Source organism: Carlito syrichta, unplaced genomic scaffold, assembly GCF_000164805.1.
Source record: "Carlito syrichta isolate Samal-C Ts95f unplaced genomic scaffold, Tarsius_syrichta-2.0.1 Scaffold272186, whole genome shotgun sequence".
Classification (NCBI taxonomy): Eukaryota; Metazoa; Chordata; class Mammalia; order Primates; family Tarsiidae; genus Carlito; species Carlito syrichta.
In genome coordinates, this window is record NW_007216282.1 from 40,461 (window position 1) to 55,109 (window position 14,649).

A 14,649-nucleotide genomic window follows, 5' to 3' on the forward strand; every position below is an offset into this window, starting at 1 on the left:
TCCCCCCCAGGAGGCCTCCAACTCGGAAGCTGTCTTGGGCTGTGACCCTCTTCCTGCCTCTCCCTCTGGTCCGAGGTTTTCTCATCAGTAAAACAAATGGAATTGGACCCTGGCTCTCCTTGGCTGTCACAGAGAAAGACAGAAGCCCAGGGGGAAAGAGAGAAGTGAGGATGTGGGGGTGGGAAGGGGAGCTGGGGGCGGAGAGCGGGAAAGAGAAGAGACACCAGCTCAAAGACACCTCCTCCCCTCCTGTTGCAGTGGCGGGGGGGGGGGGGGAGCAGAGCTCGGACCCTCTTCTCCATGTCCCCCCACCCCCTCCTCCCCAAGGGAATTAAATTGCATCCAAACACCAGGCTCTGATTAGAGCTGGCCAGCTGGGCAGGAAGATTTATCATCCCAATTACAAGCCCGCCAAGACAAGCAGACAGGACGGCGAGGAGCATGGGGTGAGCAGGTGGGGGTGCTTGGGAAAGGGGGTGTCAGGACGGCCAGGAGTGCACTCCCTGTGTTCTGGCTCTGTCCCCATGCCCCTCTGGTGGGAGCAGGAGGCTCGGGTGCCCTTCTCTGTCTCTCTCAGGGACTTAGATTATCTACTTGGCTTCCACATGGAGATGAGAAGCTTTGACCTTGTTGGGGGAAAGTTTATTCCTCCAAAAGGTGGGGGAGGGCTTCTGGGTGGAGGAGGGGCCCCGAAGTCCTAACATCCCTGGAATTTGAGATGGAAGAAAGTTTCTTCCCTACAGACTGAGCCTGAGCCAGTTCCAAATGTCCCGGACTGTCCTTTGAGCCACCATGAATACCACACAGTCTGTGTTCCTGTGGGGACTGTTGGTATTTAAGGTAGCATAGGATCCCAGGAATTATCCAGTCCAAGGGGAACCCTGGCCTGACTTGCACACCTCTGGTGATGGGGAGCTCACTGCCTCTCAAAGCAGCCCCTTCCATGCAAAGCTGTGACATGTCTCTTCCCCAGATGGCCCTGCGTTCAGCCTCCCTGAGCCCCCTCCCGCCGTCTGGTTCCTGCCCTGGACCCCCAGCCCGAGTCTTCCTGATAGCCCCCCTTCTGTTTCCTCAGCTCCACGTTCACCCCCTCCAACTCACCCTCGCCCTGACCCCGAGGGAACACTGGGGATGGAACTCCTGAGCATGTCGCTCGTCTGCTCAAAGCCCTGCACTGGCTCCCTGGCACCTACCTGGCTCAGCACAGGACACCCAGGCCCCTTCTGTGCAGGCCCAGCCAAGTTCTTCACTCTGCCCTCTCCTAACCTGCCCCCGACCCTTCAGCGCCAGACTCTGACCCCACCCTAGTCTCTCTGTTCTCGTGAGGGGCAGTGGGCTGCAAGCATCCAGGAGGCACACTTCCACCTGAAGCACCCGACTCCCTTTCTGCCCTGAAAGGCTTCCTTGGCCTTGGAGATCCAACTCAAAGGTCCCTTCCCCTAGGTAGGGCTTTCTGCTACTTACTGGGTGGTTAAGTCTTTCCCTGCCCCTCGGGAACCCCCACAGCCCCCTCACCTCCCTCTGTGTGGTCACTGGTTGTCTAGGGTCTCTCCCCTGCCCCCCGTGAGCTCCCAGGTCAGTGGCTATTCTTGATCATCCCCAGACCCCAGAGCCCAGTCTAGGCTGGGGTGGGTGGCAAGTGGCAGAAAACACTGCATGAGAGTACAGGGGTTGAGGGGGCAGCTGGGGAGGGGGAGGGGGAGGTTCCCACAGGACACGGGACACTCTCTGCTGCTCAAACCCTACAGTGACCCTTTGCCCCCCCTCCTTCCCCCGGACCCCTCAATCCCCTCCTTGGTCCTTCTGAGGAGCACAGACTGGGAATCAGAAAGCCTCATGGGAGGACTTGGACAACTGCTTCCTTCCTTGGCCTCAGTCTCTTCAGCTACAAAGCAGGGGGAGAGAGGGGGCTGGAGTCCATCTCTCTGGCATTCCTTCTCTCTCAGATCCTTTCTCTAGCTATTAATAGTGCCTACTGTGTGTCAGGCACCGTGCTGGGCACATGACATCCATTATTTCTAATCCCCGGGGGACCTGCATTTTCTATAAAGCATGCGGCGCAGTGTCTGGCATATTGTAAGCTTTACATAAATAGAAGCTGCCGCTATTAATAGCTGTTATCCTCACGGCCATCCAATAAAGTAAGTTGTATTGTCACCATTTTATAGATGAGAAAACCGAGGCAACAAGGTGGGCAGTGACCCGTCCAAGCCCACGCAACTGTGAATCACACAACTAGGAGTGGTTCTCCCCCAACATACAACCCTACTTAGGGGAGGGGTCAGGGCACCCAGGCACACTTATTTGTCCACCGAGTCGCTGTTTACACACAGCTGCTGTGTGACTGGCCTGTGCCAAGGCTGCAGACAGGTACGGTTTCCTGAGTATTCACGAAATACACAGATGCACATAGAAACCATCACGCGTGCTCTGTGGCATGAAGCGGAACATGGGGTGCTGGGAGGTGTGGCTTGGCCTGGGGTGACCCAGATGGGAGGCGGATAGTGAATCTGGTTAACCCTTTGCTGTCTTGGAGTCTAGATATTAATCCTCCAGATCAACTTGGGGCTTAATGACCCTGGAGGAGGTGGCTGGATGCAGCCCCCTGGTGCCCCCCCCCCCCAGAGCTGACTTTCCATGTTTCCCCCCACTCTCCATCCCCCGGCTCTTTGAAGACTGTCCCTTTACAACTGCCCTTTCCACCGAAGGATTCAGACACAAATTGTACTTTAAATTCAATATCGGTCATTAATATTTCATGATTACAAAACGTTAAAGATAATGTCAGTGGAAGGAGCGTCTGCATGGGCAGAATGGATGACTCAGAAGTTGGGGAGAGGGGAGCCGGCATACTAAGTGGCCCAGGAGTCTTTGAGGTAATCCGGGCTGACAGGCGGCGGCTCCCGGCTGAGAGCAACATTCTCCCAGGTACTCACAAGGCTCCCACAAGGTTCCGCTACCTTGTATAAATATTTCCCCTCTGATTCTTGTCACCTTGTGTTTGTTACGCCTGGGAGCAGGCGGGGGCACCCTGACCCGGAGCTTCCCCTGTGCTCCTGAGGAAGCCACATGGCTGCTTCAGCGGGAGGGCAGGCGCCCGATGGGCGGGCCCCTTGGCACTGTGCTCAGGGCTCAGGCAGGTGCCAGGCGAGCCTGGCCCTGCGTGGGCCTGCTCCATGATCCTGGGGCCATCGCTGCTCCTCCCTGGGCCTCTATTTCCTCATCTGTAAAATGGGGGTCCTAACTTTGTCCTCATCTCACAGAGACGGTGAGAAGGTGGAGTGGGTGGGTTACTTGTGAAAGCTCTTGATTTTGCGCCAGCACCAAGGAGACAGGACTGGAGGGACAGCTGCGGGAGCTGGGCTCTGGAGTCAGGCTGGGACTGAGAATCTGAACAGAGGTCTTCACCTCGCTGAGTCAAGGTTTCCTCATCCACACGTTGAAGATAATAGCAGAATCGACACTCTTAGGGGTGACGGTTCCATGAACTCATCACTGCAAGGGGCCTGGCACAGAGCTAAGACCAATGCATGCTCTTAACTGAGCACCTATTAAGGCCAGCCACGAGGCCGATGTCTTCCCAGGCCTGATCCTGTCTAATGCCCCATCAGGACTTGCAAAGGGGAACCAATGATTAATATCCCAGGTGAGGACTGGGCAGGGTTGGGGTCTGCAGCTCTAAGAGGGAGGCCTCCAGCCGGGTGGCCAATCTTTGACTTTCAGAGACTCACCCCCCACGGTCAGTAGCTGGGGTCGGTGGGTGGGATGGGGTGGGGTTCAGAGGGCAGAGGGTGCCAGGAAAAGGCAGGCCACACAGCCGCGTCATAGTGGGGACCGAACACACCTGCTCCAAATCTCAGCTTTGCCACTGTACCTCCTTGGGTGAGTATCCTAAATCTCCTAGCCTCGGTTTTTCCATCAGTAAAATGGGTGACGATTGTGCTACTGATCACGCATCAAGAAAGCATGTGCTGGGAGGCATCTAGCCAGAATATGCATTGTAAAATGCCAGTGGAAGAATGGCCCTCCTCCTTTCTCCTGTGAGATGGCAGCATTACAGACGTCGCTTGCTACTCAGGCTGCTTTCTGGAAGAGACCCACTGGGTAGAAGCACAATGCTTAGCCCAAAAGGGGTCTCGCCAGTGGCGGGATGTCAGGCCGGCACAGGCTCGCCGGGGGCAGGCATTTGTGGGCAGGAGGAGGTGTCTGTGCCCAGTGGCCACCAAAGCCTGCAACCCCAGTTGCTACCCAGGGAGCAGGTCTGAGGAGCAAGGGGGGGAGCTCTCTCCCCCAGTCCAGCCGCCACTTCCTCTCCAGCCACCTTTGTTATCTCCTTTTTATGCAGCGGAGGAGTGAATTCAAAGGCTCCAGAGCAGCAGGCGCTGAGGTTTGAGCCAGCTTTGTATTTTCTTTTAAACTGCAGTTGAAAGAGGCAAGGGAACTTCAGCCTAGGGACTTCCTTGGCCCTGGAAGGGGCTGGTGGGGCTTGGAAAGCAGAGGGGGGAGCTAGGGGAGGAGGAGGAGGGCTGGCAGAAGGGGCTGGGGCAGGAGGGGCCTGGGGCAGGGTGTGCAGAGGCAGCTTGGATGCTGCTTGCCCTCCTGCCCCAGGCTCCAAGACTCAACGGTATTCCTGTTGTCATGATTGCTTCCTGGCAGCTTGCTTGACTCCTGAGACCTTGAGAGCTGACAGGGCAGGAGCCGGGGAGCAGGTGGAGGCAGTGATGGTGGTAATGTTGCTTTGGGCATGGCGGAAGCCTGGGGCAGTCCCCTCTCCCCATGCCCCATGAATCCCTGCGCTCTCAGCTCCTCACCTCCGTGGCCTTACTCATTTGGACCCCAGGACTCGGGGTTTCCTCTTTTTCTCTCACAGCTCACCTTCCCCACTGCACCAAACTGTCTGTGACATACACACACACGCACACACAATGAGTTTTTCCAGAAACTCAGGCCAGCACCTTGGAGTCACCCTGACCCTCTCTCCATCCCTCACCAGCACGCCAGACCATCAGCAGGTCCCGATGGCTCTGTCTTCAACCTGCATTCCAAGTCAAAGCCGACCACATCTCTCCTCCTCCTATCCCTCTGTTGCTTCTGCCCTGGGCCAGGCCAGCACCATTCTATCTCCCTGGGACTATTACGTTTAGCTTCTAGCTAAGCACACCTCGGGACACTTCCCGTCAGGCCTCTGCTATTCTCAGTGCAGCAGCCAGAGGTATCATACCAGACAGGGTCCCTCCTCTGCTCAAACCCCTCCAGTGACCCCAATTTCACTTGGAGTCAAGTCCAAAGACCCTACATCGGCTGGCCACGCTGCAGCTCACCAGCCACACTGGCCTCTTTGCTGTTCCTCCAACACGCTCAGCAGACTGCCACTGGCTCTTCCCGCTGCCTGGGATACTCTTTCCCAGATGTCAGCAGGACTCCCTCACTTTATTGAGGTCTCTTGAAATATCTTCTTCCTAGAGCAGCCTTTGCTTGAGAGAAACAATGCCCCTCTGCCTCCCAAGCCTCTTTCCCGGCATTCTTCTGTCCCTGTTTCGTCTTAGCCATCACCCCACTTATTATTACTATTTTTTTGAGTTGGAGTCTCACTTGGTCGCCCAGACTGGAGTGCAGTGGTATCCTCCCAGCCACCGCAGCCTCAACCTGCTGGGCTCCAGCGATCCTTCCGCTTCAGCCTTCCGAGTAGCTGGAACTACAGGCGCGCTACCATGCCCGGCTAATTTTTTAATTTATTGTAGAGGTGAGGTCTCGCCAAGTTGCCCAGGCGGGTCTCGAACCCACGGGCTCAGGCAGTCCACTCACCTCAGCCTCCCAAGGCGCGGGATTACAGGCTGAGCCACCGAGCCCGGCTCACTCCACCTGCTGTGTACACACTTTCTCTGTTTGTTGATTGGCTAGTTCTCCCCTGTGAGGGCTTGGCATGTAGTAGGTGCTCAATAAATGACGAAGGTAGAACGCCCCAGCTCCTCGACTTGGGACCCCTCCTGGATCTTTGCTCCCGCCCATCAGCGTCTGCCCCCACCTGCACCCCTGCAGGATCTTTGACCAGTTTCCTACTGCTTGCCCGCCCCAAACTTTGGCCCCACACCCGTGGGCCTTGACTGACAGCAATGGCCCCGCCCCTCAGCTGTTGCTGCTCTCCTCCACGTTTGCCCTGGGCTCACCCGCCTCCATGGCTAGCACCGTGATGTTGTGCCAGCCGGCCGTCTCGCGGTCCAGCCCCTTGCCCGTCACGATGGCGCCTGTGTCCGCATCGATATCGAAGATCTGGTCCAAATCCGATTCGCGGTCGATGGCGTACCTGCGGGAGGCAGGGCGGGGCTGACCGAAAGTGCCCCGGGGCCAGCTGGAGCCCAGGCCACGTCCCCCCACCTCGCTGCCAGAGGGACCGCCTGCCGGGGACACACAGGGCAGGGAAGCCCTTGCCCACAAGGAGTGGGACGCCATCTGGGTTGCATCTCGGGTGCACGGGGACCTGCCGTGTGACCATGGGCAGCCTTCAACCTTCCTGAGCCTCAGCTTCCGCAGTGGGGCAGTGGACCTCACGAACTGCCCCCACAGCTGCTGTGAGAGCTGGGCGCCGGGACACGTGGGCGCAGAGCTCAGGAGTGGACGTGGGCTGGGGGCCAGGGAGGGGCTTTGAGCAGGAGAGGGGGGTCAGTTGTGGCGTTCGGAGGCTTCTGCGGAGGCCACGGAGTGGAGGCTGCAGACCAGGGACACGGGCCCGCGCGGGTGCCGTGGCCACAGGCTCCTCCCGCCTGCGCAGCCCGAGCGAGCTAATCTGCAGCTTTTCAGTTGCTGCGTGAAAAAGCCCTTTGTTCCGCCTTCTTCCCGGGCCTTTGTGTGGCGGCTCCAGGCCTTAAAGGCCCGTGTCCAACACATGTCTCGGGCGGCGGCGGCCCAGAGAGGCCCCGCCAGCGCTGGCCGCCGCTTCCCGGCGCTGATAACGTGGGTGGGGGCGCGCGAGGCTGCGCGGCCGACAAAGGCCTCGAATGCCAAGCAAGGGCTCATTGTGCAGCCAGGACAAAGCAGCCTCACAGGGAGGGGCCGCGCCAGCCACCGGGCCCCTCCCATAGGCAGGAGGAAAAAGGCCCTTTCTTTTCCCCCGCAGAAACTGAGTCTGGGGGAGGTGAGGACACCAGGACACTGCCCGCTGGGGGCCCAAAGGCCTGAGAAGGCAGGTCAGCGGGGCCTCCGCTGCACTGCCAAACCCCTCTGGTCCTCAGGTTACCCCTCTGTGAAACGGGGATAATGACACCCAGTGGGCCAGGACAGGTCTGAAGGCAGTCCGAGCTGGGTTTGAACCCTCAGCCACGTATTCTATCTGTGTGACCTTGGGCAAGTCTCTCCTTGGCCTCAGTTTGTTCATCAGAAAAAGGGGGTGATTCACACACTGGTGTGAGTTACCGAGAGGCTGGGCAGACCTGACAGCCTTTATTCTTTTCATATTTACTGCTGTGGAGGTGAAGAGATGTGGCATACTGTAAAGTGCTGTGCATATGGGCATCGTTAAAAGCCAGTTCCCTGAACCCCAGTTTAATGTTCTGTTCTGCTGCCAAGCCCCTATCCTTCTTGCCCCTGACTATCTTGGGTCCCACAGACCTGGGAGAAAGGTTGTGGGGTGGGAGGTTCAGACCTAAAATGATAACTTCTCCCTCCATTAACAGTTTGTAGGCTGCTTTCCCTCCAGCCGTTCCTCCGTTAGTTCCTTATGCCCTAAGCACTGAGGGCCTTCTCTTGCAGGTCTGTGCTTGGTCCTGGGGATGGAGTGGCAGGCGAGACAGACGAGGTCACTGCCTGGCATCCTGTGAGGCTGATGTGGTCTCCTCCATTTTGCAGAGGAAGACATTGAGGTTCATTGAGAGGAAATGTGTCCAGCTTAGGGCTACCAAGTATGGTTGTGCAGGTTGCTTCATGCACAAGTGGACCAGGCGTGGAAGCAGGGGTGCATTCCAGCTGGCCTTCTGCTTGTCAAGCCATGTGTCCTAGCTGAGGAAGTGTCTTCTCAAAGGGGGGCCTGTTTCTTATTTACACAAAGGTCTGTATGGACTAGCGATGACCCTGCCCCAGGCGGCACTGTGACTCTGTCACAGAATTGGAATTTGTAGAGATGTGGGATTCTCTCCCTAGAGTTCCTTGCAGCTTGTTGGACCATCCAGGGTCTCAGCGCATGAAGCCTCAGGGCCCCTTTGCCTCCAGCCTGGCCCTGCCAGATGTTTGGGTCCAAAGGAGGTGGAAAGGGACTGAGTGTCGGCTCAGCTGGAAGGAATCTCAGAGCCCTCCTCCCATCCTACAGGTGGGAGGACAGAGGCCAGGAGAGGGCCAGAGTCCTGACACACACAGCCCGGACTCCTGAGCCCTGTGTCAGGGCTGGCAGGGCTTGTGGGAGGATGCCAACTGCCTTCTGGTTGTTTCTCCTCCTCTCTCGGCTCAGACCTCTCTCCTCCTCCGCCTCCTCCTCCTTGTCCATGTTTTTCTCTTTTGTTCCCTCCTGGAAGGAAAGGAGGGGCTGAATCTAAGTGGAGGCAGCTGTTCCCAAGGCCATGGTGGGGGGGGGCAGCGGGAACCCACCATTAACCAGCTAAAGACTTGGGGCTGTGGGTCAATGCGGCTGGCTGAACCCAGGTGTTTTTGTTCCAGCTCAGGGAACCAGAGAGTGAGCGGGAGGGAGGGAGGGAGGAAGGAAGGGTGGGAGGAACACAGTGTGTGGTTGGGACTGTGGCCTGGCGAGGCGGGGGTGGGGTGGGAAGCCTGTAGCCTCACGTGAGGGTGCGTGCGTGAGTTGTGTGTCTGGTCCGTGCTGTGGGTGGAACGTGTGTGTTTGTGTGACGTGAATGTGTGAGTGGTGTGTGTGTGTGTGCGGTGCATCTCATGTGGAGAGCAGAGTCCAGGTCCACATCACCCCCAGGCAAACCACTTCCATGTTTGAGCCTTAATTTTCAGCAAAACAGAGATGATAATCCTACCTTGTAAATTGTTGGGAGGATGGATGCATATGAGGTGCTCAGCGGAGTTCCAGGAAAATTACTCCGTGAATGGGACCGGTTGTGATTCTAATTGTGACACAGAAATTTCTGGCAGGGGGCACACAGGAGCCCCCCCCAGCCCAGCGTGTGACCTATGTGCCTGGAGGTGGGGTGCCATGGTTGGACCCTGAGCAACATCAGCAGTCCCAGAAGGAGAGGTGGCAGCTGACGGTCTAGAAGGTTCTGCCTACATTTTGCAGTTCTCCTTGTCATTGGGTCAGCCAGGACCTGAAGGGCAGGCAGCAAGGGAGACCAGAGCAGATGTGGATGGGATGGGGGGGAGAATGCGAATGTGTGTATGTGCGTGTGTGTGTGTGTGCGCTTGCACGCTCACACATGCACAGGAGTCTGGGGATGTGGCTAGGAGTGCACATCTGATGATCTGGGTTTGAAACCTAGCTGTGTTACCTTGAACAAGTCATGTAACCTCTCTGTTCCTCAGTTTCCTCATCTTAAAAATGGCGATAACAATACCTACGTCACAGGCTGCTTGTGAAGTTTAGACAAGTGACTACCAATAAAGCACTTACAATGGCGCCTGCTATATGGATTTGCTCTTATTTTTATTTGTCGAGCAAGACTTTGTGCCAGGCTTGTGTGAGGGCTGCTTGAGCTCCTCAAACCCTCCCAGGTGCTGTCATCATTCCCATTTTACAGACAGGAAACTGAGGCTCAGAGAAGTCAGAAGGCTGGGTCCCACAGGGCTGGCTAGCAGCACAGCCAAGTTCCCATGTCTGTTCAGAGCCCAGGTCTAAGGGCACCCTCCTGAGGAGCCTGCCAGGTGCCCCTGCTGCCATGGCCACATGCTAGGAACATGCTGCTGTTGCCGAGGTTAGGGTGGAGAAAATGGGGAGGCTGGGGTATGTGTGTGCTTTTTCTCTGCATGAATATGTGCATGGATTATGCATGCGGCATGATAAACAGGAAAGGCTGGAGGCCCCTGCATGGACAGGCTTCCTGGTGTTCCTTCATGTGGGCTTGTGAACACACGTGCAGCAGCCCCCCCAGCTACGTGTGTGTGTGTGTGTGTGTGTGTGTGTGTGTGTGTGTGTGTGTGTGTGTAGGGGTGGATCTCTGCAAATACAAAGCAGGCTGCCTCCCCCCAGCAGTCCTGACCAAGCGATTCCTCTCTGCTCACTCCCCCCATGTGTGACCCCCTTTAAGGTGTATGCTCAAACACCTGCACACGATACCTGGGAAAGTGTGCGTGGTCAGTACCAGCTGCAGAAGGAATTGGGAACCAGGTGTACAGATCCACCAAGAGAGAGGGTAATGACCATTTCCTGAGGGCCTACTATGCGCCGAGCACTTAATCTTTCCTCGGACCCTGGGAGCACTGAGCACAGAGCTTGGTACATAGTAGACATTTAATACTTGTGAATGAGGCAGGTACTATCATGGTGCCCATTTTAGAGATGGGGAAACTGAGGCTCAGAGGGGGGTGCAGTGACTTGCTCAAAGTTCTACAAGTGAGCTGGGATTGGAACCTGAGCCTCCTCTGCTTCTGTGCCATACTGTAGGGTGCTGGGTGGGAAGGAAGTGTTCGCTCCTTGTGGTCCAGTGGGGACCTTCCTGTTGTGGCGTTCAAAGAAGGAGCGAGGGGCTGGTAGGAGTGGCTGGGGTCAGAAGTGGCCAATCTGCAAGGCTGCCTAGTCCAGAGGTGGGCCTATCCGAATATGTTCCTCCCTCTAAAGCCTTCTAAGGACCAGGCACAGTGGCTCACACCTGTAATCCCAGCATTTGAGGAGGCTGAGGCAGGAGGACTGCTTAAGGCTAGGAGTTTGAAACCAGCCAGGGCAAAATAGTGAGACCTCATCTTTATAAAAATTTTGTTTGTTTGTTTCAAATTAGTTGGGCACAGAAGTATGCATCCGTAGTCCTAGCTACTTGGGAGGTTGAGGCAGGAGGATCGTTTGAACCCAGGAGTTCAAGACCAGCCTAGGCAGCATAGTGAGACCCCCATCTCCACTAAATAAATCAACAAAACCTTCTAAGGCTTTCCACTGCTGGTAGGATAAAGTCCCATGTCTTCACCTGACATTCACAGCCTGTCTCCAAGTGCTCCTCTGTCCCTGTCCCCCCCAATGCCGACATGAGCGCATCTCATTGACCTTCCTGCTCCTGAACCTCCCGGCTCCATGATTCTCTTCCTGCCACCTGCCCCTCACCATCACACCAACCTGGGACACACTCCCCTCATTCCAAGCCTCATCCTCTTTGTCCCCCCTTAGGGGCCACTTGAGGGAAACCTGTGCTCGGCTCCCTCCCCAGTGCAGAACTCTCGCCCCTCCCTGGAGCTTTTCAAGCCCCTGCCTCAGCCCCAGCCCACTGGGTCCCAGAGCTGTCACTGGCTTCGTTCCCACAGGGGCCCAGCCTTCCCACTGGTCCACATCTGACTATCTCTGTGGCCCGTGCACAGGGGAGGGCACTGCACAATTTAGGCACTGCACGAACCACAAAGAGAGTGAGAAGCAGGGGTGAATGGCAGGAGACTGGTGTCAGGAAGCAGCCAGCCAGGGGTCAAACCCCAGTCCCTCCCCTGTGGAGCCCCGTGGCCTTGGACCAAGTCATTTCCCCTCTCTGGCCCTCAGTCTCTTCATCTGTAAAATAAGTGTAATACCCTCTGAGGGGCAAATGTAAAATACCAGGCACCTTCCAGTCTCCCTAGCACAGAGGCTCAGAAACATCTTTCTGTACCATGTGCGTTTCTGCTTTCCCAGCTGCCTACTCTGCCCTGCAAACTGTGCCAGGTCGAGTCTACCAGGACACCACTTCACTTCTTCAACTCCAGGGATACACCAAGCTTGTTCCTGCCTCGGGACTGTTGCACGTGCGGTTCCTTCTACCTGGAATGCTCCTCCCCACACCTTTGCGTGGATCATTCTGATCTCAGCTCATTATCACCTCTCTGACCGCTCAATTCAAAGTGGCCCTTGGTGGCCCCAGTCCCTCCTTACCCTGTCACTCTATCTCTTTTCTTCACGGCTTGTAACAGCCACCATGCCATTTAACCCCTGACTGTCTCCCCCCAGGAGAAGGCGAGCTCTGTGGGGACAGAGATCATGTCTTATCATGTTTCCTCACTGCAGGGAACGGCTCTGGGCACAACTCAGTGCAGAGTTGGTGCCTGAGCCCATGACCCTTGGAACGAGGACCTCTGCCCTGTCTCCCACAGCCCCTCACTGGCCTTCTGTCCCCATGTTTGTGCCCCACAATCGGGGCATTCCGTCCCCTCTCTGTCCTTGGCTGAGTCATCTTGGTGTTCCTGGGCCTGGCTCCGGGCCTGGCACGGAGGAGGAGCTGGGTAAATGTTTGTGGTGTTAAATTGGACTGGTCTCAAGCTCCTCACTGCCTCCACATCTGAGGAGGCCCAGGGAAGGGCCAGTGCAGAGAGATGAAAGGAGGTGAGAAGCAGGTTTCAAAGTTGGCCCTTTCAGTGCAGATAAAAGCAAGAGAGAAGGGAACCAGAGGAGGGAGGCGGAGAAGGTGGGAGGAGGCGTGGAGAGCGGTACTGGAGGGGAGGGCGGCAGGCGGGAGCACTGACCTGGGGTGGAGGACTCGCTCCACTCCTGGTGCTTAAATCCTGGGAGAGGCTGCAGAAACCTCCTCCCCTCTCTGGCCTCAAATTCCTACAAACAGGGGTGACAGTGCCCTCCCTCAGTGCCCTCCGGTGAGAGGTCTGGGGCCAGGTGAGAGGCCAAGGGGAATGTTTAAAGCCTGCTACAGCCAGGGTGGAAGGGAGGTAGAGGAGTTCAGAGGCAGTGGCAGGATGGTTTTGGCAGCGAGAGTGGTGGGAAGAACATAGGCGTCCTGAGCGCTGGACAGTCTGAGCTCCTCAGCCTCCTGTGAGGCCCCTCCGGCCTCCACTTTGGTGCCTCATCTCCCCAGCCCACTAGAGCTATCATGGTCTGCTCTTGTCCAGGTGCATCCACCACTCCTCTGCCTCCACACATCTGTACAAGCTGTTCCTCTACCTGGAATGTTCTTCCCCTCATATTTACACCTGACCAGACTCAGGTACCCAGCCCAGTTCAATTCCTGCCTCCTCCAGGAAGTCTTCCTGGACTCCTGGGCTATGTTCCAGTCTGAGAGCCTATGGGCAGTTAAGCAGGATAGCATCTGTGTGTCTCCTCACCCAGGGTTGCCATGTAAGGGTGTACAGGCTGTGCATTGTACAACTCTTGAGAGGACTGTTCAGACAGATGATGATGGGAATGCTACCCTCTAGAATTATATAATGCAGAAGTCCTTAAATTAAATCCCCCCTCCCCCTCAATGCCCAGCACAGAGCTGGGCACATAGTCAGGACTGACTTACTATGTATAGGGGCTTTAGAGAGGAAGCAAGGAGCTTCTTCCCCAGAAGGTTTCTGTTACAACCTTCCTTCCCTCCTCTTCTATCTGATCTTTTCCCAATCCAACCTGTAGCTCCCACCACCCTTGCTCTGCTTCTGTCTCTCCTGGGTCACATTCCATTTCTTCCCATTTCCAGCTTTCTCTCCACGTCTCCTCTGTTTCTACACTGCCAGTTAGGTCCCTCTGCCTCTTTTAGCGACTTTTCTTTTTCCACAGACTTTCCTCTTTCTCCAGTCTCTTTCTCTCATTGTTGGTCTCTTTCCATCTCTGCGTATCTGTTTTTCTGTCTCTTAGTCTTTCTCTATCTTTACATTTCATTCATTCACCTTGTATTCAGTGAGCGTCTACTGAGTGCTGAGCCCTGGGTGAGGCCCTATGGATATAGTGGTAAACAAACAGATGTAAACCCCTACCCTCATGGAGCTTATGCTTTAGTGGGAGAAACAAAGTAATCAGAAAAACAAGCAGCATGTTAGGTAGTGAGGAAGGCTAATGAGAAAACAGCAAAGCCAGGAAAGGGGATACTAGGTGTTGGGGCTTGGGGTGGGGTTTGGATTTTAGGGAGAGTAGTCAGAGGAGACTCCCTGAGGAGGTGATTTTTGAGCAAAGACCTGGAGGAAGCCAGAGGAGGAACCATGGGGGATGTTAGTGTGAGAACAGTCTAGGCCCAGGGACTGGTGGAGCACAGGTCCTGGGGGCTGGGGGGGGCAGTGTTGGGAAGCAGAGTGCACTGGGAAAAGGAGGGGGGTGGGAGGTGAGGGCTGAGAGGTCACGGAGGGGTCGGGGGTCACTGGCAAGGCTCGGCCTTTTATTCTGAGCCCAAAAGATGCCTTTGGAGGCTTCTGAGCAGAGCAGGCCAGGCTCCGGTGAAGATTCCAACAGCATCAGGCTGGCTCCCGCATCGATTCTAGGTTAGAGAGGGGCGAGGACAGAGTCAGGGAGACCAGGGAGGGGGCAGCTGCGATGACCCAGGCAAGAGAAAGCAGTGGCCAGGACCGGATGGCCGCGGGAGGCGGGGAGCCGTGGTGGGTTTCCAGAGACGGGTTTAAGGCAGAGACACGGGATTTGCCGATGGATGGGAGGGAGGTCTGGGGGAGGGGGCGAGGTGTCTCCAGCGTCTTTGGCCTGAATACCTGGAAGGACAGGGCTGTCGTTCCCAGCATGGGGTTTTTGGGGATTTTGTTCTTTCCCTTTGGCTCTGCGCACGGCAAGTTTAAGGCGGTCGTGGAAGGCGGAGGGGAGATGACGAGAGGGGCGGGCGGGCG

General features: G+C 56.4%; 1 protein-coding gene across 1 annotated transcript in view; it reads right to left on the reverse strand.

Annotated features, from left to right (window-relative positions):
- The window catches only part of CDH22 (cadherin 22), a gene marked incomplete at both ends in the record, with an annotated part of 60,800 nt that overhangs the window by 16,101 nt on the left and 30,050 nt on the right, over positions 1-14,649 (reverse strand). The window contains 3 exons of the mRNA XM_021709671.1: positions 6,168-6,395; positions 6,715-6,801; positions 6,882-6,990. Of these exons, the coding sequence (XP_021565346.1) occupies positions 6,168-6,395; positions 6,715-6,801; positions 6,882-6,990 (424 nt within the window). The remainder of the gene's footprint in view (positions 1-6,167; positions 6,396-6,714; positions 6,802-6,881; positions 6,991-14,649) is intronic.